This window comes from Sminthopsis crassicaudata, chromosome 2, assembly GCF_048593235.1.
Source record: "Sminthopsis crassicaudata isolate SCR6 chromosome 2, ASM4859323v1, whole genome shotgun sequence".
NCBI lineage: Eukaryota > Metazoa > Chordata > Mammalia > Dasyuromorphia > Dasyuridae > Sminthopsis > Sminthopsis crassicaudata.
The window spans coordinates 342,949,819-342,974,503 of record NC_133618.1 but is presented as its reverse complement, the minus strand read 5'-3'; the positions used below and the strand labels follow the sequence as shown (position 1 = coordinate 342,974,503).

Below are 24,685 nucleotides of genomic sequence, written 5' to 3'. Positions count from 1 at the left end.
CTTTCTTGCGAGATCATAATAAAGCCTTTTTTGCTTTTTCTTACTCTGAAAGTCTCTGATTCATTTTGGGCACTATTGTCCCAAACGAGTTTAACTCTTGTTTCAATGAGAGAAAGGAAGAAAAAAATATGAAGAAAAAGAAATTTATATTATGAGAAAAGGATGGGTATTTATTTGGTTTTTACAGTTAAAAAAATAAAATTGGAGAAATGAAACAAGTTAGAAAATTGAAAGCCACAAGGAAATCAAAAAAATAATCAAGATGGAGGTTCTCTCTTCAAAAGAATGTAAGAATGTAAGCACCTTGGCGACAGGGATTGAGTTTTGTGATCAGGATTGGTAGGCTGAGATTTGAAAAGAATCTTTTGTTTTTTGCCCTCTGCCCTCTACTGTTATCTTTCCCTTCTAGAATGGAAGCTCTTTGGGGACTGGGGACTGGATTGAGTGGGAAACACTACTGTGTTAAGCATTTGAGATCCTCAGGCTTTCTTATCTCACATTTTTAGAAACTGCACTTTAGAATTCGTGTGTATGTGTATGTGTATGTTTCTGTGTGTTTGTGTGTTTCTTAGACTACTCTTTGTGTATCAGACTGGCACACTTTGTCAGTCTCTGTCATGAACAAGAAACTTTTTCCTGCACTCATACTCAGACTCCTGATTATGTTAGTGATCACTATGGTCCTATATAATATGAAACAAAAACATCAATAAAACTAAGAAGTTCTCAATTGGATATACGGTCTTCTACTGCAGCCATACCATTAAAATTAAATAAAGAAATAAAGAAAAGCAGTTGTTTGTCCTTCACTCTCAAAGAAGATCAAAATGAAATTATGATAGCACAGGCAAGAATGCTTAGTGACAACCCTACAGGGTCTTAGAAGGCTTCTAGCTCTACATGCAAAGTTTAAGAAACAAGCTACTTCCACCTCCAGAGTACAGTCTTATTATAATTTAATATTAATGTTCCAGATCTTTCCTAAATCACCTTAAAAATAAGAAGTAACAATCATACCAAGATGTCTCTGAGCAACAGAAAGGATTCAGAGAAGAGAGAGATAGAGAGAGGAGATGAAACATGTAGATTACCCTCAATTTGGAGCATGATTCTACAAAATAGCTGCTGAATCTCAGGCAAAACTTTAACATCTGAGTTAGCTGCTAAACCTCAACCCAAGCTAGCATTGAAAAAGGTATGTTAGACCTCAAATAACATCAAAATTACAAAGAATATAAGAAAAAACATAAACCTCAGCTGTCAGTTTGCCTGGTCCCATTTCTACTTTGGGGCCAAGGGAGCAGAGATGGAAGTAGCTAAGAAATTAAGCACTTTTAACTTGTGCCTAGAAGTCACAAAAAGGCATATCTGGAAAATACTAGAGCCAACCATATTCAATGTGGTGTAATAATAAGAATATCCAGTCATAAGGTATAAGGTATTTGGCATCCAAATCTAAGGATTTGGATCCCACTTCTATGACCCTGCTGAAGTAGCTTAATCATTCTGACCTTCCATCTCACCATTTATAAAATCAAGAAATTAAATTAAATAATATAATTTGTAAACCTTTGACTCTTGGGGCTGTAAGAAACTTTAAGTAACCATAGATAATTTTAAAGCTAGAAAGTGTGTCAAGAACTTTACATACCGTGCCACTACCAGGAACTGATCGATCTGCTTATCAATTAATGGATTATATGCTTCCCAAACTTTTGTTTCAAGTTTTGATTGGTCTCTTCCATCTTCCTCACCTAGAAAAGGGAACACATTCTTTTGGAAATGAATAGAATAAAAAATGAATCCGAAGTATTTACCATTTATTATTTCAAAGTACTTTTTGAGACATCACAATGGGGTTCATATTCAGATAAAATAAGTGGAATCAGTGAACTTTAAAAAAAAAGTTTTTGATTACTCTATTAGAATAAAATCAATTTCCTCTGTAAGTTCATTATATATAATACTTAAAAATATCCTGAGGAGTACATAGATTTCTCTAGAGTATCAAAGGAATGCATAAGATAAAAAAGGATTAGGAATCCCTGAGGGGGAAACTAGATGGTGCAATGAATAGAGCACCAGCCATGAAGTCAGGAACATCTGAGTTCAATCTGGCCTCAGACACTCCCTAGCTGTGTGACTCTGGGCAAGTCACTTAACCCCAATTGCCTCAGCAAAAAATAAAAAAAATTTCTGAGATAGGAAATTATATATTATATATAATGCTAATTTATAATTCTATTAAATTATAGATCTTTATATAATTTAATATCAAGATCTGTATCAGATTAGAGGACATATCCAATGCAATTTGTTTTTAAGATAAACTTTGAATAAAAAGTTATGGATTATCTTTAGGTTTCTGGGTAAGACGAATAGGACTAAAATAAACAAACATCCTTCTCTTTTCTCCTCCACTCACATACAGGGAAAAGAAAATTCCATTTGAAATACCAGCCTAAACTAATATGGATATATGTTTTATATGACTTCACATATTTAAAGGATATCATATTGTTTGCTCTTTAAATGGAGCAGGAGAGAAGCTGGATGGAATTACAGAACTCAAAATTTAGAAATAAATGTAACAAAGAAAAAAATAATAATTTTTAAAAAAGAAAGAAATAGTATCATTGTACCACCTAGGCTGAATCCTAGTTTATCCAGAGGATAACTAAGTATTCTTTTAAAAGTAAATCTTATTTTAATATAAGGGTAATTATTAAGAAGATATTATTACTATATACATATAATTACATATAATAATTATTACTGAAACCGAGAGTCTTCTCAAAAATCTTCATTCAAAGAAGCAGAAAACTGATATAATGTACTTTCTTCAAAAAAGGACTGCTGATCCACAACTGTTCCCCTTTGTTTTTCTCTAGAAAGATTTATGAAGAAAAGTTTGCTGTGGTCTTGGTCTAGAAAATGTTAGGAGGTGTAGCAAGGAAGAGAACTATGAAAAATAATATGCCAGAGTAGAAAAAGTGCTAGACTTGGATTCAAGAACACCTACATTCAAATCCTCCTTTAGCAGTATGTGACCATGGGCAATTCTCTTAAATATGTCCCACCATTTTGCTGGCTACTTTGCTGCTCAGCCATGAAACCAAGTCTTGGTTAGGGCTTATTTATTGCTGTTAGCATTAGTCATCTACTACATCTAAAATCTGCTCCAGCCATACTTCAATTTATTCCTCTAGCTATATTACCATGCTCCTTAAGGTTTCAAGTGTATCTCTGACTCCCAACCCTCCCCCAGGGACCCTTATTTTCTTATTTTGAAATAATGCATTTTCACTTAGTGCAACACTGAGAACTATTACCATTTGGAACCATAATCAAATTAAATCTGCCATTTCTTTTAGACAAAATAGGTCAGTGAAACTCCCAAGGCTCCATGTATCATGCTATACTTCCAAATCAAAATATTTCTCTCAGCTACCACTCCTGGGAATGTAATAATTTTTTATTTTTCTATCTTTGAACTTAATTTAGTGCTTTATAGATATTATAATTTAATGATTACTGAATGAACAAAGAGCAATGAGGAAAGTGTTTAAAATATTTTTTCAAAAGGGCAACAGAACTTTTTAACAATTAGAATTCTTCAAAGATAAATAGGCTTCCTCATAAGGTGCCCCCAACAAAGACTGGATGTAATTTGACATGGATATTTTAGAGAATATCAAATGTCTGCTCAATTATAGTTGCTTTCCAAATTTATTTCTAACTCTAACATTCTTGTTAACTTTCTTGCTAATGGTATGATTACTGAGAAAAAGCAGAGAAATTTAAGGACTGGCAGGTGAGCACAATGGATAACAGTATTTAACATGAGTTTAAAACTGGCCTCAAACATTTGCTAGCTATGTGAGCATGAGCAGATCATTTAACCCTGCTTGCCTCAGTTTCCTCACCTATAAAATGAGCTGGAGAAGGAAAAAGGCAAAACTATTCCTATTTGTCTAGAAAACCCCCAAAATGGGGTCATGAAGAGTTGGATATGACTAAGACAAATAAAACTATTAGAAAAGTTTTATTTTTTATTGGAAAGATTTTAGTTGGAATTTCATTTTTAGTTAAAAATCTTTATTTTTCAATCTCTGCTTTCAAGTTTAAACCATAAAAACAAACCTCATTCACATAATATGCCCTAGGAACATAAATATAAATGAATTATCTCTCTTTACACAAAATGATCATATTATTCCTTTACTCAATCAACTTTTCTCTGTAGCTTTTAAAGCCCTTTGGATTTTTTTTTCTTTTTTAGGCTGGGGTTAAGTGACTTGCCCAGGGTCACACAGCTAGAAAGTGTTAAGTGTCTGAGACCAGATTTGAATTCGGGTCCTCCTGACTTCAAGGCTGGTGCTCTATACACTACGCCACCTAGCTGCCCCTTTAAAGCCCTTTGGAACCTGACTCCAATCTATCTTTTTGGCCTTTGGTACATTTTCCTTTGCAATCTGAGATTCAGCCAAACTGGACTTCTTTCTGATCCTTAAACGTCCAGAATATATATACCTTTGCACTGGCTGTCCTTGACGCATAGAATGTACTACTCTCCTCTTATCAACCTCACAAAATCTTCTTTTAAGATGCAACTCAAATATTATTAGTGCCCTACCTTCCTACTCTATTTTTAGTCTTTTTATATTTATTCTCTGGGTGCATGTACACACATGTATGCACACACTTACCCATTAGAATGTAGGGGGAGCAAGAAAAATTAATTCTTTATATTTAATCCCCAGAATCTATCACAATGAAAGGTACAGAGTAGTTGCTTAACAAATGCTTGTCGATTGTTGATGAAAGAAAAACTTCCACCAAAAGAAATCTTTTGCATAGGCTGTCCTTCCTGGAATGCACTCCTTTTTACTTCTGCCTCTGAATCCCTGGATTTCTTTAAAGCTCAGCTCAAACAATACTTATCAGACCTTTCCTGATCCTTTAGCTGTTAGTACTTTATATCTTGCCTCCCTCCCTCCAAAAAAGGAAAAGATTTTGAATATATTTATTTTATGCCTTTATGTATTGTCTATGAATTTTCCTCCTTGATGGTATTTCTTTTTTTATTCAGAGTACCTAGTCTAGAACTTGGAACACAGTATAAACTGAATAAACTTGTTGACTGATTAATCATAACCTCGCCCTTCCTAATTCATCTGTTTTGTAAAGTGGATTTTTTCCTAAAAGGGTTTGCTTTTGTTCACACAGACACTTGAGAATTGGTTAAATACTGGGAAACCAGCTGGTAGGAAATGAAAAGAAGCAGACAGATGCTAGATAGATGTCTGCTGAAAGCTATATTAACATAGCAAGAAGCTCAGTCTCCTATAGCCAGTCTACATTTGCATAGCTGAAAGATAACCTTGAGTCTGAGAGGATTCAATTTTCCAGAGACAACAAATACTTTAGCAGTCTTCTCTGCATGCAAAGGTTTATGAAATTGAGAGAAGGAATGCTATCTATTAAATGTGTTCACATGGACTATGCAAAAGGTCTTCTTGGGGAAAGGATTTGCTGTTTCCTTAATGTAATTTTGGTCACAAGAGACATGGGAACATGTCTCATCAAGGAAACATAATATGTAAAAGCTTACCCTCCTTTAGCAAGTCTGTTATATCTGCTTGGTATCTGTTACCCACTCTAATTTCTCCTTTATCAGCTAGAAGAGTCTTCTGCTGTGGATCATAAACTAGAGAATAGAAGAAGAAATCCTAAAACACAAAGACATATAAAAAGCAAAAAAGAGTTAACAAGAGTTTTCATTGTAAAAATTAGGTAATTAAAGAAAAGAAAGACACTGGCATAGCGAATAGAAATCTAGCTAGCAGCAGGGTCAGAAAGATATCAGGTCAAGTTTTGTCTCTGACATATATTGACTATATGACTGTATAAAATTTACTTACCCGCTTAGTACCCCATGCAACTCTCTAAAATTAAGTTTCAGAATTATCACTAATCTGCATCTGTAGAGAGTTACCTATATTGAAGAAACTATAGATCTATAACAAATAAGCAAAACAAAACCCCCAAACCCCAAATACCAAAAAATTTGGATATTTTATTAGTAGTAGTACTGAAGCAAATAGTGATTTTTATACAATTTAATTATAAGGAGAAATAAATCATACAAATAACCTTCATCATAGTATGAAATGTCCTCTAAGATCCCTTCTCATTCTAAATTTTTTAATTATGTGATTCAGTTCAACAAGAATTAAGGAACTTCATGTCTACCTAATTATATACCACATGACACAAATTTTCTTTTAAAAACCTACCTGAAAACTTCTCTTTCTATATAAACCTTTATCATCACCAAATACCTTTTCACAGACCTTACAGACTCCTAACTTCACAAACTGAAAACAGCGCAAACCTGTTTCCACATGAAGAAAAATATAGAATAAAAGCTGTCATATTTTTTTCCTAGTAACCTGCTAAATCTAAAGCAGTATCAATCAGTCACTCTCTAGGAAGCAAGGGGAATGAAGAAGAGTTAATTACTCCCAATTCCACATCATACTTATTATATTGAGATGCTGACATTTTGTGAGTCACTGAGTACCCAAGCAAGAAACAAAGTTCAACCTAATGGAGAAAATATTAACTATATATATATCAGAGAATTTGAAAAGTGGGTGAGTCAGCAAAGATAAAGGTAATTGGTTACAGATGTGGGGAAAAGGGACATCAGAAGTGAAAAAATGAACTATCTCAAAAGCTGGGTATGAACAAATGATCACAAAATTTTACTAGTATGTATCTATAGCACTTTCACCTTCCTTATGAATATATTTTTTCTTACCTAAAAGTTTTCCAATACACCTCTACTCCTCTCTTCATCCCTTCAGTTTAATCAGAACATTTTAATAAAGAACAAAATCATTATATGCCAGGAAATAGTAACTCCTCAAAACTATTTCTCTAGCTATAAATTAAACTAGCTATAAATTAAGGGGAAGTAGCACCCAGACAGATTAGAAGACCCTCTACAAAAGGTTTTCTTGGACACAGCACTACACACAAGAGAAGCACTGCTTTCTCTTGTACCTTCCAGGAACTCTATGGCCTTCTATAATAAGCCATCTGTTTTTAGGTTTCCCCATCAATAAGGGTTCAGGTCAAAGTAGGGTAGAAATTGTTTCTTTACAGATTGTGCATTTATCAAAACATACTTATAGCCTAAACATAAGCAGGCTCTTGCTACGGAAAAAAACAACTATAGCTATGAAGAAATGTGAAACAAAGTTAATTTGAGGGGTTCTGCTCCACTTGTATAGACCTATTTCAAGCTGAAAGAATAACAACTTTAATGAATTTCCTACTCAGAGCAAATGTAAGTGTTAAATCCTCAAGGAAATAAGACTATATATTAATATTTCTGTTCAAACTAAGATTCTGAACATTGAATACTGACACATTTTTGAGGATAATTTTATTTGGATCAACATGCTGTGGTATACTGAGTATATATACTGTATTTAATAAAAAACAAAATTAAGGCCTCAAATTAAAAAGTACCAATGAACTTTGGTACTTTTACTGGTACTTTTTCTCTGCATATATAGGACCCAGAGCAACAGAACTCTTTACTCCTACAAAATACATAAAATGTTTTTAGATTATCTGGGGCTGAGCCTGAGGTTGATGGTGTCATTGTAAGACTTCCCTAGAGTCAGAGACATTAAAGAACAGAAAGAACAGTGTTTTTTCCATCATTTCATGGCAGTCACCTTGGTCATTTCTCAGTGAACATGAAGGTCTACATAACAGAACATCTAAGTCTTTCTGAAGGACCTATTGGAGGATAGGGAACAAAGATAGAGTCATACCTCCCGCTCCAAGTATGATTTCAAGGACTCCGTCTCATTGAGCAAAGTGACACTACATTTTCCTCTAAAAAAGAAAAGAAATAATATTTGAGAAAAGAAATATGACTATAAAACAATGGTGTATGTAACAGATTTGGAGAAAGAAAAACATTACTTCTATTTTGAATTTCTACAATCATTACCGTATATGTGTGGCAGGTAGAGATTCCAGCTGCCGGGACAAGAACAGTTCTCGGTGTCTTAGCTGATGCTTAAGTTTCTCTGGCAAATCAACCATTTCTGGATTTTCCATTTCTTCTTCCATTTCCCCTGAAGGAAAGAATTTAGGATCACTAAGATGTTACTGCCAGATCCCTCCTGATGAATCAGAAGGCACAACAAAAGACTAATCTAAACAAATACCACAAAGACTAAATCATAGCCTCTTATACTTGTTATCTCATCTAACTGGTATTCCCTAAGTAGGAAGAGAAGCCCAAAATTTCTGTATTCCGAAGTTAAAAATTACAAGCAAAAACATAACATATTAGCTGGAAACACATGAAAAATGGTGCTCAAGGAAAAAGCAAATTGTTAAAAAGAAAGTGAAACTACCATGATGACCATAGCAGTAGCAGAATCCAACAAGAGTGATAGGTATAAGATGTTATTTTGACATTCTTTTTTACCTACAGAAGATCATTGGTGCCCTCCTCACATTCTTCTCCCTTTGTTTCTAGAAATATTTAGAGAATTCTTGTCCTTATAAAGTAATCACACATCTCCATAAAAATACTGAAGTAACAGATCTGAACATATTACATAAAAGCACTGATGGATTTATCAATACAGATGGAGGTCAGGAGTCAGGCAAGATTGTATCAAAGAAAAACTAAGTCTATGGAACTCCTGAACTGCTTCATTAGATTAATACTTATAACAAAGAAACCACCAGGACCACGTGTGAGGGATATCAAGAGTGATCTGTGGCCCTATAATTAGCAGATAAGAAAGAAAGTAACAGAAATCAAATAAACAAGCCCTAACAAGAAAATCATAAGAGATTAGAATCCTTAGATTCTGAAAGAAATCACAAACTTCCAAAAACAAATTTAATCCTGACAGCCAACTGGATTAACTACTTGACACATCAGATGAAGCCCAAAGACAGAGCACCAACTCTGAGGACTCTGAGCGGAGCAGAAGGAAAGCAACATGGAGATGAACCACAATAATGAGAGCCTGAAAACATACAGACAGCAGCGAACAAATCCATTACAACATGAGATGCTATAATGGATAAAACGTACCAAAGGGGAAAACAGAAGAATCTTGGGCAAATAGAGGCTAGAAAATCTTTCGGACTCACACTTTCTTTTACTTGAACTTGAAAAACAAACATCCAGACTATATATAAATAAGGCTTTAAACCTGAGCAAAATAGTGACAGCTAGCCTCAAGTGGTTCCAAAAGAGTAGCAAATCAGAAACTTAATGTTTTCCATAACTTATGTTTTCCAGCTACTCTGTAAACATAAATGACAATTTGGTGGTAAAAAGAATTTTTCAAAAGAAAATTCGGCCAAAGGCCTAACTACCTCTGGCTCATCTTCTTTATTGAAATATTAATTATCACTTTACTACCCATTTAAGGCTGTCAAATATTAGGCTTTAGGCAGCAATAAAGTTCCTCCCTCCCTAACTCTACCTGCAATCAAAGGAAAAAGGAAGCAGCATGCAAGCAGGCTATTTGTTTTTTTTAAGCAATCTCTTATTCTAACCAGGAAGTAATTCTCCCTCTTTTGGCATATTTTACTCTATATATTCTTCTCCTTACCCCTCCCCTTCCCAGGGACAGATATGAATAACATCCAAGCTAAGTGAAAATAAACAGAAAAAAAAAATTCCTCACAAAGAAAAATCTCTTTTCTTACCTTCCTCGTCGTTTTCTCCCCCTGGTCCGGTTTTATAGTAGACTGACAATGCTATATAACAGACAAACACCACCCATTATGGCAGAGGTTAAAGAGAAAGCTTGTAATGTACATTTGATTTTGGTTGTGTGCATCTAATAACACTGTCTATCCTTCTGAAATACACCTAAAAGAAAACTACACAAGCAGCCTCAACTGAGCCTTAAATAACATCAAGAAAAGATATCTATAACTTGGTAAGGCAAAAGTACTATGGACAACTAAAGGCTTTATTTCAGCGTACAGGATCAATATAAGCAAAGGAAAAAAACAGTAGTTGAAAGGGTAAGATATATGACAAAGAACACATCTACTATTGTAGATATGCAACAACTCATCTGTCAAGCAGATTGTAAAGGAGATTTCCTATTTAATCACAAAAAGAATTAGACAAATCTTTTCCAATTATAAGATTCAGTAATTTACCTAGGTCATGATGTAGACAGTGTTGGACTTGGAGCAAATTCTGTCTTAGACACTTATTAACTCTGAAATCTTGGACAAGCCATTTAAAGTCGCTTTATCTATAAAATGAGGATAATAATAATAATACCTATCTTTTTTTTTTTTTTTTTTTTTTTTTTTTTGCTGAGGTAATTGGGGTTAAGTGACTTGCCCAGGGTCACACAGCTAGGAAGTGTTAAGTGTCTGAGACCAGATTTGAACTCAGGTCCTCCTGACTTTAGGGCTGATGCTCTATCCACTGCACCACCTAGCTGCCCCAATAATACTTATCTTTTAAGATTGTTGAGAGATTTAAATATAATATTTGGAAAATACTTTGCAAATCTTAAAAGTTTCCATATAAATGCTACCTATTGTGACAGCTGTTGCTATTATTATAGAAACCCAAAATTATAGAAGCCACTTTCTCAGTAGTGGCTCTTTGGCCATTTCCTTTACCAAAAAGGAAAGATTCTATCCAAAAGAGTAGAAAAATAAACAAATCATGGGTCAATGGTGTATTCAGTCAGTAATATAGAGGATGCAGGACACAGATTGATATTGTGCTGGGAAAACCTTCTGCAAACTGGAAGAGGGTGACTTAGAATTCTGTGCACCAAATGGCCTTAAATAGACAGGAATAAATGTTTTGCTGGGATTGTCTTTATTAGATGCTTCCTGCTTTGATAGTAGATCTTCAAAGGGCTTTTTAAAAAGCAGAGAGGACAACCATTTCAGAGGAGAGATAATTTTATTAAATAGATAAAATAAAAATCAAAAAAATTTTATCATTTTGGGGGATGAAAAAAATTTTAAATATCATAAAATAGCATTTTAGACTTTTAATTCCTGACACCAGAGGCAACCAAGTGCCAGCTAATCCTCAGTTGTCTCACCAGATATTGTCCTTGATTTCTAATAGTTCCCCAGAGAATAAAAGTTATTCAAGTTATCATTTTAGGGTTTCCATATAAGTAAGGCAGCACTTAGGTCTATCCTCAATGCACCAGTGAGTTTGCCTAGCCTCAGTGTATCAATCATAACTGTATACTTTTTTTTTCCTTTTTGTTTCTTCAATCATAGCTCAAGACCTGGGTTCTGCAATCAATGAGTTGAGAAAATAACAACATCATTCTTTTGGAAAAAAGAGAGGAGCAGGGAGAAAAAGGGCAGAGAGAAAATAGAAAGAGAAGTGATATTCTGATAGTAAAGCAATTTGAATCTATTAAGAATGTGATTCAAAAAAGAAATTTCTTTAAAAAACAAAAGTTAGGATATGACCCCCTTAAAAAAGCCAAGAACTCCCTCCAAAAGTTACCAGCATAGAAAAAGCTGAAACCATTAAGTAATCAAGTCCTGTGTGTTGGAACAGATGGTAAGAATAAAGAGATTTAGGGGAAAAAAATTAAAAGACTACAAAATTACTTTCTTTTTTTTTTAAGATAGGATTGAGATATGAGAGTAATTATTTCCTTGTTTAGTTTAATGGTTACCAAACATTTAAGTTTTCATTTCAGTTTTGAAGGCCTTGTGACAGAAAATAGAAAAATGAATAAAATACAGACTTTGCTCTCAATTGCATACAACTTGCATTTGTCCATTCCTGTTGCTACTGTCTAGCTGCCAAGCAGAAATGAAAGCAATATCAATTTGCAATAATAAAAAACCATCAAAGACTTGGAAAACTAATTAGGAATAAGAACTCTAAACTTAACTAAAACCTAAATGATTCAAATGATTTTCATCATTCGTGGTCTGCCAGAATATGGTTAAAATGACAATACTTCCAAAATTAATTAATACAAAAATAATCAGAATAACAAGGGGTTTCTTCAAAGAACAGGATAAAACGATGAAATTTATATGGAAAAAGAGGTTAAAAAAATCAGCCATCCTATCTGTCCTCCTTCCTCTAACCCTTCCTTCCTTGGGTTGGGGTGGGTAAAAAGCAAATGACCATGTTAGTATTTCAAAAATAATTAAAATTTCATATTACTACATTTCTCCTCATAACAATATTGTAAATTAACACTAAAGATACAATTATTCCATTTTTAGACGAATAAACTAAAGCTTATAGAATTTGTAACTCACCAATGATAACAAAGCTTGCTAGCTTTAGTAAATAAATGTTAAAATAATGTTAATAAATATTGTAGTTCATATATTGTATTTGATTTATACTATATGTATATAATATAGTATTATATGTACTGTAGTATATACTATATACTATATAGATATACTATATACTATATGTAGTATAGTATACTATACTCTACTATACATATGTAACATATATTGATCAACCTGCCATCAGGGGGAGGAGGTGGGGAAAGGAGGGGGAAAATTGGAACAAAAGGCTTGGCAAAGGTCAATGCTGTAAAATTAATCATGCATATATCTTGTAAATAAAAAGCTATAACAAAAAAGTTATAATTATTAAAAAAAATTGTAGTTCAAATATGAACTAAGGTCTCTCCTGAGTATTGGGAAGATGCTCTTTCCACAAAAAAGAAAAGTCAGGAAAAGGAATTAAATAATTATACTTGGGAAAACTGGTTACCAATTTAGTGGAAATATACTGGGATTCACATTTCATACCATAATAATACCACTGTATTACAGATGGATAATATGGTTTTAACATAGTATCAATTTTCCATTAGCAGATGCTGACAATTCTGATCATATACACTAATAATCTTAGTAGCTGTGGATGAAACGTCATAAATTCCTAACCTAAAAGTTTCAAGAATCCCTTGGTTCCATCATCTTTTTAAAGCTACTACAGGCTCTGTTCTCTTTTTGAAATGATAATCACAGCATTTACTACTTTATAACCAAGAACAAACATGTAATCTCCCTAGACTTCAGCTTCCATCTATAAAATGTAGCTATAATCAGAAGAGATTCATCTTCTATAGAAACTACCTTGACCCTGTATACCTAAAATTCTGTTTCATTAACCCGTTCTTCTCTGACTTTACCCTTATAATTAAACAAAACAAACAAACAAAACCAAACAAATAAACAAAAAACCTAAGTAGATTCTTTTGAACACAAGTAAAAATGTTTTCAATTCACTTTCATTCCCATCACAACCAATTCCACCTAGTTGCCTTTCAAATATATGTTTTTTGCTTTCAATGACCTTCAATGTACTTGGAGCATCATGCCAGTTTCCAGCCAAATTGAAACAAATACTAAGATTTCTGCTAAAATATTGCTCTGTTGACCTCCTATGGAAAGCTTTAATTACATATAACTACAGAGAATTTTTTTTTCTTTTCCTTCAACTGAGATATAAAAAGAGACAGCCAGAAAATTCTGAAAGATCAGAGTGCATAAGAGCATCTAATATGGTAAGATCATCTTGAAAGATATCTCAATATCTCAAAACTAGTCCTAGGATTTTCCTTGATGTCTCATCCCCATGAAAACCAGGAAAAGGAGAGGAAACAGTAACTCCAACAGGTATGCTGCTGTGTGAATGAAGCTCTTCTCTCAAATCTATCTCAATCAATAGGATGGGAAGAAATAATAACCAGTCTCATAGTAGATAGATTTAGATAGTAGTAGATAAGGGATTTGAAACAGTAAATCTGGAGTCAAGCATTCATTAATTCAATTCTGGCATTAGAAAGTATCTCTGTAGCACTAAGCAAATCAATTACTCTCTCAGTTTTAACTTCTCATTTTAAAAAAGTGGATAATAACAGCACCTATCAGAGATGTCTTATAAGGCTCAAATGAATATATAATATATAAAGTGCTTTACAAACATTAAAGTACCATAGAAACATTAGTTATTACTAATCTTACCATGGAATATGAGGTACATGTTATAGCTGGAGAGGATACTAAGTTAAAAGTATTTCTTGGTAGAAGGAACTTAAAAAGTAAATACACAAACCTTCTAGGTTAGGAAACTTTAAAGCACAGAATATGAATGCAGGCTCTGAATAACTGTCTAGGTTATCAAGATGCAATATCACATCTGCTTCAGGTCCATGGTAGTTTGATTTACACATAAAACCCCAAATCATTTGTTAATATAAATGCAATGATAAGTATGTATTAAACACTAAGTGTTGGGAAGAGCATACATTGCATCCTTTTGGTCTTCTCCCTCAAGTTGCCCAGAAACTTCATTAAAAAACTGGTACCCAAAACACTTTTGCTAGAGGGTTGAGCCATAAATTCCAAAACCTTAAGGAGGGACATGAAATGTTATGATATAAACCTCACAACTTAATTTCTTCTATGGTAACAAACTGTTGAATTTGGTAGCATGGGGTCTATAAAAAGGAAATAAGGAGGAAGAATACAGAGAAGAAAATGTGATGTTCCCTAACCAAGTCAATTTCTTAAAAATAAAAAAAAAGGAAAGAAAAGAACTTCTGAAATCCAAAAGGAAAAAGAGAGCTCACAGGAGAATGATCAAGGAAGCTCTCAAAAGAAGGAACTAAAAAGAGGTGTTAGAAATAGAAGTCCCTTTAAGAGCCCTCACCTGATCTGATGATGGTGGGGGCTGGGCCCGGATATTCCAGTCATGGGTTGGGCAATTAGAAAGGAATCTTAAAGGGACTTCAACCCCCATCATTCTCATAGGAGATGATATTCTATAAAAGAAGATAGGGGTCTTACAAAGTATATGACCTGAAAGAATTTTACTGCTTAGCGAGACTAGTGTGGTCTCACAGACACTGTGGTGAATTTAAGGCAAACTGGGGGTAGGGGTGAGGGTAAAAACCATGAGGAGGAAATAAGTCACAATAAATTCCACAATTAGGGACATAAAAATTCCTAATATGAGGAAACACCTTCTCTATCAACTAGAAGAAATGGCATTTTTAAAAAGGAAGCACAAAAGAAAAAAAAGGGGGGAGAGGGGCAGGGAAGAAGAGCCATAAGGCAATAACATAAAAACTGTTTAGAAGAAAGAAATCAAAATAGATTTATTATATCCCATTAGTATGAAGCCCATGCATGAATCAAGTGAATCCCCCACCCCCCCCCAAAAAAGCAGGACTTGCAAATGTCTTCAGACAAAGCCAAAACAAACTTCAAGATATTAAATATACTGAAAGAAATCACACAGACTACAAACTAAGATTGATAGTAAATTTATATCCTGCAAATACCTTAGGATATAAATTCATAAAAGAAAAAAAATTAATTGTACTTAACAGTGAAATCCTAAATAGACTTAAGGAAAAAAATCATAAAACCCAATAATTATATACAAGAAAATTATAAGAAAATTTTTAGATTTTCTGAAAAAATATGAACAAGAAGAGACCTATACATTATATTTTTAAAGATCTATCAGAACCAGAAAACAAAGTAGAAAGAAAAAGAATCTCCTAATCACTCTCTAAACTTCTTCAAAATGCAAATATCCCAGTTCCCAGTTAAGGGGAAAAAAAAAAATACAAGAGATGGAAATAAAGAACTCAAGTACCAAATCAGGATCACATGTAATCTGCCTCAGTTACCTGTAAAATGAGGAGAATCATAGCATAACTACCAGGATTGTTGTGAGGATTAAATGATATAATTAAGACTTAGAATATTATTTAGCATATAACAAGTACTCGGTAAATGGCATTATTTTTATTACTAATATTACATCATTCTGATCCTGGGCAAGTCACTTAACCCCAGCCTCAAAAAATAAATAAATAAATAAATAAATAAATAAATAAATAAATAAATAAATAAATAAATAAATTACACCATTCTTATTTAGCAGCTTTAGCAGTGGCTTGGAATATAATATACTGAAAGGCAAAGGACATATAGCCAAGAAAATGTTATCTTGATAAACAGCATAACTCTATGGGAGAAAAACAAGGGGACTTTCAAGCATTTCTGATAAAATAATTAGAGTTACATAGAAACTCAAATAAAAAAAAATTTAAAAACAAATGACTAATTTATATCAATTAAAATAAATAAAATAAGGATAAACTGTTTGCATTCTAATACATAGGAATGATATCTGTTTCTCTTCAGAATCCTATCACTCCAAGGCAATCCAAATAGACTTTAGATAGAAAACACCATCTGCATCCAGAAACAGAACTATAAAGATTAAATATAAATCATCACATGCTATGTTTGTTTCTTTTTGCTGATTTTTTTTTCCCCTTTTCCTGGGTTTTTTCCCCTTTTGTCTGGTTTTTCTGGCTCAACATGATTCACAAAAAAATGTGTATTTAAAAAATTAATATAGATGTATAACCCAGAAAACAAAACAAAACAATTAACAAAAAAAAAAAAAAAAAAAAAAAAGAACCCTATCATCAGCAGAAATACAGGGATTAGAAAGTGTGAGACTGGTTCTATTAAGTCTTTTTTTGTTTGTTTGTTTGTTTGTTTGTTTTGCTGAGGCAGTTGGGGTTATAAGTGACTTGCCCAGGGTCACAGCTAGGAAGTGTTAAGTGTCTGAGACCACATTTGAACTCAGGTCCTCCTGACTTCAAGGCTGATGCTCTATCCACTGCACCACGTAGCTGCCCCCTTCTATTAAGTCTTGATCCTAAAAGAAGAAAAGAGAGAAGTAGAAAAATGGGGATAAAGCACTGAAGAAAAAAAAAATGGTGAGGGAAAATTATTTCATATAATTGTGATGTACCAGTAGAAGTCTACACAAAGAGGAAGAAGATAGGGGGAACAGCTGACACAAATCTTATTTTCTCATACCTGGCTCAAATCTTATTCTCCCACAAACTGTTCAAAGAAGGGAAGAAAAACACACAGATAAAGAAATACATTTCAGTCCAACAGGGATACCAGAGGAACAGGATAGGAGGGAAAGGAGAATAAGATTAGTTCTAAGCAAAACAAACTTTAAGACTGTACACAAATATTTACAACAGCTTTTTTTCTTTTTTTCTTTTTTTTTTTTTTTTTTGCTGGAGCAACGAAGTAAAAATCAATGGGGAATCCATCAACTGGAGAATGGTGAAAACATTATATAAATATAATAGAACACTACTGTATTGTAAAAAAAATTATTAGGGAATAGTTTCAGAGAAACCTGCTAAGATTTGTATGAACTGATAAAATGAAATAAACGGAACCAAGAGAAAATGTATACATTAAGAATTTAATAAAGACAAACAACTTGAACCATGATTCCAGAGGACTCATGTTGAAAAATAATATTCAACGTGGATCACAACACAGTGCTTTCATCTTTTTTTAATGTTTGCTTGCTTTTTTCCCTTTTTGATCTGATTTTTCTTGTGCAGCATGATAAATGTGGAAATATGTTTGGAAGAGCTGCACATGTTTAACCTAAATAGGACAGCTTGCTGTCTGGGAGAGGAGAATAGAGAGAAGGAAGAAAAATTTGAGACATAAGGTTTTGCTGGGAAAAATGTTGAAAACTATTTTGGCATGTATTTTGAAAATAAAAAGTTATTTAAAAAAAAGAAAAATTATATTAAACTGACAGGTGAAAGCAGTATGAGACATTTTTTGTTTGTACATGATCTATGGGAAAATTTGTTTTGCTTGACTGCACATGTTTGTAATAGATTTTGTTTTTCCTTCTCAATTTGAAGGTACAAGGAGATGGTATTTGATGAATGAAAAATAAAATAAAAATTAATTAGCTAACTGGAGGTAGGGAGTAAAGTGCATTAAGAACTTCAGTCAAGAACCTCTCCCATGACAATAAAAATTAATAGGTACCAAAAGGCAGACAAAGAAGACCCAGTGAAACAGTTAGCATGTAAAATCTCCTGGCCAGGTTCTCTAATACTAATGAGTTTTTGTGTGTGTGTGTATGTGTGTGTTTTTAATAGCTTATAAGGTCTTTCGGACTCACCAAGGCTAGTAATAAGATCAGCCAGCATTAAATGGTTCAAGAGCCTGGGGCTTTTTAAAATGTGAAGGAAGAACTGAGAAAAGTATTTGTTTTTAAGGAATCAAGTCTGATTCCAGGTGTAAAATGAGAACACAGAAAAAAAGCTTTGTAGGAGAGGATTAAGCAGGTGCACTGTGGAATGGAGACTCTGGTTTCTCTATCATATAATTAAAATTAATTAAACATTCTGGAATATATAATAAATTAACTAAATGTTCCAGGACTTTCTTTACTCTCTTCCTTTCTTCCTTTCTCTCCTCTACACAAACTATCCCACTTGCACAGCAAACCACTGCACATTTTCCTCATCCACCACAGATGGACCTATTTTACACACTAAGACTCACCTGTGCTTAGTTTTTGTCTCTGTCTACCTAAAAGATTTTCTTCCTTTACCTAAAGCACTTAAGAATCTTGGTAGGGCTGACTAAGACACAGTCAATCAATCATTAAGTGTGTATTGGGGATGCAAAAGAAGGCAAAAAATTAGGCTCTGACTACAAGAAGTTTAAAATATAATGAGACAATATGTAAACAAAGTACAAAAGAAGCTAAATACAGACTAGGAAACACTTTAAAAGGAAAATATATTAAAATGAAGAGGGTTCAGGAAAGGTTTGTAAAAAAATAAAATTTTAGTTGGGACTTAAAGGAAGGCAGAGGAAGTCAATAGGTAGTGATGAAGAGGGGAAACATTCTAGCCATGGGGGAAGAGGAAAAGAAAATACCCAGTGCTGAGGATTGGAGTTTCTTGTTCATGGAATTACAAGGAAGTCAGTGTTGTTAGATCAAAGAGTATGTGTCAAGAAATAAAATATAAAAGAAAGTGGAAATGAAAGAGGAGAGGACTAAATTATAAATATTAAACAGAGCGTTTTGTATGTGATCCCAAGAGGCAATAGGGGGCATGTAGAATTTACTGAATAGAGAAATGATGGTCAGACCTGTGCTTTAGCAAAATCATTCTGGTTGCTGAATAAAGGACTAGAGTTGAAAAAGACTTAAGGCGGGAAGACCTACCAGAAATCTATTGCAAAATTCCAGGTATATGTGAGTACTATTATATTAGGGTACTGTGGTTTTGCTTCAAAGATGAAACCAACAGATCTTAGAAACAAAAACTCGATATGGAAGTGGGGTGAGGGAAGATAGTGAAGTATTGAGGATAAGTAGCAAAGTTAATGTTGTCCACTATAGAGAGGAAGTCAGGAAGGAGGAAGTGCTTAAGAAGAAAGAAATGAAGTTGTTTTAGACACATTGAAACCAGTAGTTTTGAACATACACAGAGGATTGAGCTCTTTGAAAGAAGAATGGGAAGGTGCAAAGGAGTAATAACAGCTTGTTATTTCATTGCTCTTGCTTTTTTTTGTCATCTTAAGCCTTACTGACGAGAATACTATCATTCATAATTATTTGTGAACTGCATTCATATAATACATATAAAGCCTTAGCTCTACAGGTAAGGGGAACAATTAAAAAGAACATCCCTCTAAGACTTGTATTAGAAAACATGTCTAGAACCCACTTTATTTTCAGGATTTTACTCTATGGCTGTCTTTTAAAGAAAATATGATGCATAAAGTTAAAAAAAAACAGTAATCATTTACACTGTAAAGGCATTCACTACAGAGCTATTACACACAAAATTCTTGCTCAGAGCATTCATATATTGTTATAATTTATACATAGATGGTGCCCCTGAGGAGGCAGCAATTTTAAGATTAATAAAGGATCAATTCTCCAGATACTTAAAAGAGAAGCATTCAATAAAGATTTGGGAAAAGTTGTGAACTTTATTCTAACAACAAAAAGATGACTGAAGGTGATTAAAAATTTAAAATTACCAACCCACAAAGTTCATTTCCCATCTTAAAATTTTATGCAAATAATTTACATATACACTGAGAGTATAATGAAAAATGACTATTTTTCAGACTAACATGAAAGTTGATGTAGATTTTAACGCAAAAACACTAATGGGAAAATTAGGGAAAGAACTTTCTCTGCAAACCAAAAATCAGAAAAAAATTTATAACCTGCATCGACTCTTAAATGTCCCCCAACCCTTCTAAATCTAATCAGTTTTCAAATATTATCCATTCTATCCCTAAATCTCTTCATTTATTTTATCCATATCTTTTACTATATAGGCAATGATAGTTATTTTGACCAGGGAGCCCAGAAACTCTAAAACTCCTTCAAGGAGAAAGTCTCCTTGAATCCTGCCTCTATAAAAGAGGGAAACAAGATAAACAGCTACATTCTGTTATCTAGGTGGGGCTGGTTGAGTCTGGAGCTAGAGAATTCCAACCCTACTGAATTGAAGAAACACCCATTCAATTCCAAGATTGTCTATTCTGATTCTAGCTCAAACTCCACCCACCATCCCTCATTGGGCCTAGGTTTGTAGCCAAGGATTCTATTATAAAAAGAGCCAATTTTAAACCCAGTCGTTGCAGAGGACCTAACATGCCATACCATGCTATGCCAAGGAAACCTCTGCCCACTGAAATAATATTCTCTTTCAGTGTTACCCTCTCTTTATCTTCCTCACCTATTTCTCTAATAAGATTTTATACCATTCTGTCAAGATTTCTCTACTAGAAACTTTACTTCTCTGTCAGGACCTTGCCACTAAAGAATTCAATCTCTCTATTTATGCATAGCAAAGGTTGACTTCCCAAAGCCAAAAATAAATTTCTTTTTAATCAGTCTAGCTTTTCAGGTTCGTAAATTCCTTTACAAAGGTCCTCTGCACCACCAAAAGGGGGTTCCTACAATTTTTACCATGCACGGAATCCCAAAAGGGATTTAGGGGAGTCAAACTTCTTCATTTGGTTCCCTGAACCCCAAACCTGCCACTAACCCTCATTATTTAACTCCCTGACCACCAGGAATCCTAATCTCATCATTTTGATTCCCTGAATCTAATCTCATCAATTTCAGACTCTCATCATCTTTCACTTAGGTAGATAGATAGGGTGATAAAGTATGAGATCTCGGAGTCTGGAACACCTGAATTCATATTGTGTCTCAAACTTACTATGTAATTGTAGAAAAGTCAAACCTCTACCTCAGAATTTTCTGCCTAAATTTTCTCATCTATAAGATAGAGATCAAAGTAGCAGCTAATTTCCAAGGTGAGAATCAAATGAGTTTATACTTAAAAAGCACTCCCCAATATAGCAATATAAATGCTAACATCATCATCATACAATAACTCTGGAAAACTTAAGTATCTCTCAAAGGGCAGAATTAAGCAGCTGTCCTATTTCACACCACATTAACTCTCCAACCTATTCATATAAATACATTTCCAAACCTAAATTCTGTCAAATAAGACTTAGGAGCCTTCTGAAAATTAATATTTAACAAGAACTAGAAGGGACTCTACAAATTATATGGACAGTTCATTTATGCAAGGTTAACTATTCTAAAATTTCCAGAAAGAAGACCCAATTTTGCCAAGTGAGATAATAGAATCTCCTTTTTCAGACAATCTACTTCAGTCTCCAAGATCCATCTTTGAGCACTATCAGTATTCTGAGTAGCTATTTACTATGCTAGCTTCATTCACACTTTCCCAAAAAGTCTTCATTTAGTTTAAAGGATATCTGCTCTAAACATTGTCCTTGTTGTTACTGTTCAATCGTGTTTGACTCTTCATGACCCCATTTGATGTTTTTCTTGGCAGAGATATTGGAGTGGATTGCCATTTCTTTCTCCCAACTCATTTTTTACAAATAAAGGAACTCAGGCAAACAAGTATAACTAGTAAGGATTTAAGGTTGGATTTAAACTCAGATTTTCCTGAATCCAGGACCAAGCTCTATCCACTGCATTAGTTAACTGTCCACAAACATGGTCCACTCTTCCAAAAAAAGACAACCAAACTTTAGAGTCAATATTCATAGAAAATGGGGAAGTAAGACACCTGAAAATTCTCAATGATATGTAAAAGTCTGAAAAGATCACAATCTTAGGTGATTACACAAATGATTGCCATGAACCTAGAAAGAAATCTCTTGGGAGATGTCGTGCATATTTAATTCAATCTTCATAGTAGTATTGCTCAACATCCTTTCATAAGATTTTGATGAAGGCAAGGAAGACAGGAATCATGAGCTTTACAAATGACTAAAATTATTATCTGACAAAATCAATCAAGACTCAGAAAAATTTGTGCTTATGGAAAAAGCAATACACTTCAAAACAGCAGGCATGGATTTGAATCCTGCCTCTGGCACTTGCTAAGTATGTGATCTCAGGTAGGTCACTTTGCTCATCTGCAAAATGAAAGAGTTGAACACATATTCTCTAACACCTGGTTTCTCTCACTGCAAATCTGCAATTAGGGTTAGGTGAGAATACTATGTCAAAAACAGTAAGATTTCTATAAGGAAAAAAGCCCTACAATTTGTATGTGAGATTTTACAAACACACACACACACACACACACACACACACACACACACACACACACACACACACACACCACACCCCTTATATATAATAGATAGAAGTGAAAGACAAATAAAAAACAGAAACAACCTAAGTATCAGGTCTCTGAGAAGAACAAGAAAACAAATCCAACCAAAAAAACCTTAACACCATAATATAGTCAATAACAAATGAGAACAGCCGAGAATTTCTAAGCATAGAATACAAATTACAGTGAGGGAATTAACAGACTGCCTCCAGAAAAAACTCTCAAGGCTTCAAAAATCAAAACACAAAGTTAAATTTAACATTTCAATTTAGAAACAAGTCCTTCAAGTCATCAGGAGAAAGCCTTCAAATAAAAAAGGAAGGAAAGGAAATTCAAATAATGCAAAACTATTTTGTATCCACCAGGAACAATAGGAGAGAATGGCATAATAACCCAGGGAAAACTACCCTACAAAGTCGAAGTTTAAACTTAGGTAAAAAGAAATCAACATTTTAGAAAGAAAACTACTTATTATCCCTATAGTCTTAGAAAGAGAAGAATCTATAGAGAAAGTAGGTGAAGAGGAAAAAAGAAGTGAAAAGGGCTGAGATAAAAGACAGGACAGGGGACTAGTAAGGTGGTGATGAGGAAAAAGTAACATCAATGAATGAACCTATAAAAGAGAGATGGTCCATCCAACCTGGCTGTGGTCCACTGGATTTGGTGCTTGAAAAGACCATTTGACCTACATCAGAAGAGAAATTGGAACTGTGAAGGACACCTGGTATCTGGGAGTAAGCAAAAAAGGAACCAGGCAGAAAAAAGGGAAAAGCAACTGGGAATTTAAAAAAAAATTATTTATTAATAAATATTTATTTAAATAAAAAACCACCATTAAAATATATATATATATATATATATATATATATATATATATATATATATCAGATACTACATGGGGAAAAGCAGAGACCCTACCATGAAGCAATAATTCTCTGAAATCTGCAATAAATGTCACTGTTCTCAGAATTAGACAACAGAAAAGGGACTTAATGAGATAACCTCTACTCTATATGGGAAAAACCAAAGAGTATAGAGCCTGGGAAAGGATGCCTTGGAAGTTTTGATTGTATGAATACTACAAAGAAAAGCAAGAAAACTGATAATTATAGGGGTTATGAATCAAAGAATGAGGGTCTAGAGAAAACAGAAAATTCAGGTATATAATGAAGGGAGTGAGAGAAAAGACTTTTTGGAATGGGGAGCAAAAAAGTTTAAATTTTTAAAAAAATCCTTCTACTTGAAAGGAAGGGTCAATCTACTTGACTGAGAAACAAAAAAGAAAAAAAAAAAAAAGAAACGGGTAGGGACAGTGGAAACAATTCTATGACCAGATAAAAGTTTGAAAGACAACAAACTAATAATAAGTAAAACTTCAAAGGGAATTGGGTAGCAAATGAGAGCAGGGCATGATCAGAGAGAGAGAGTCAATGGAAACAGGACCACTTAAAAAAAAGATTAAAATAAAGTAACTGAGGAACAGAGCACTGAGTACAGCAGAAGAGGGGAAAAAATCTTGGAGAAAGAAAACACTCAATATTAGAGAGAAAAAAAATTTTAAACTAATTCTCCTAACTCTAAATGATATTAAATAATCCAGTAAGACAAAAGAATGAAAAAATAAAATAACAAAAAACCCTACACACAGCAAAACCAAAAACATAACAGGGAATAATCAAAACATATAATGCGCAAAACTGAATATACACATGCAAAAACCCCCCCAATATTTCCAAAAATGTAATATACCTAAACTATGAGAAAATTAGTTAGAAATATTAAATAACTCAATCTCAGAAAGGGAAACAAATATAGCTATAAACACATATTCCCAAGAAAAATAACACGTGGTACTGAAGAATTCTGTTGTCTTTCATTCTTAAAGAGGACCAAAATGCTAACAACATGTGAAGTTACAATGATTGTGGCTAATCAGAATAACAGGTTTGAAATGCTATGACACAGGTCAGGAATAAAAAAATTTATGTTTTTAGATTCCCTAAATATGCACACCTCACATTTCTTTTGAGCTCCTTCAATTTTGCTTTGCTCACAGAGCACACCAC

At 33.6% G+C, this 24,685-nt stretch overlaps 1 protein-coding gene across 9 annotated transcripts in view; it reads right to left on the bottom strand.

Moving 5' to 3' along the window:
* The window catches only part of LOC141556459 (metastasis-associated protein MTA1), a 610,678-nt gene that overhangs the window by 101,177 nt on the left and 484,816 nt on the right, over positions 1 to 24,685 (bottom strand). For 7 of the 9 annotated variants that reach the window (XM_074290601.1, XM_074290600.1, XM_074290604.1 and 4 more), the window contains 5 exons: positions 9,766 to 9,816; positions 8,036 to 8,162; positions 7,854 to 7,917; positions 5,615 to 5,732; positions 1,652 to 1,754 (listed from right to left, as the gene is read on the bottom strand). In XM_074290601.1, coding sequence (XP_074146702.1) covers positions 1,652 to 1,754; positions 5,615 to 5,732; positions 7,854 to 7,917; positions 8,036 to 8,162; positions 9,766 to 9,816 — 463 coding nt within the window. The remainder of the gene's footprint in view (positions 1 to 1,651; positions 1,755 to 5,614; positions 5,733 to 7,853; positions 7,918 to 8,035; positions 8,163 to 9,765; positions 9,817 to 24,685) is intronic. The other 2 variants (XM_074290605.1, XM_074290606.1) reach the window with 1 other exon arrangement.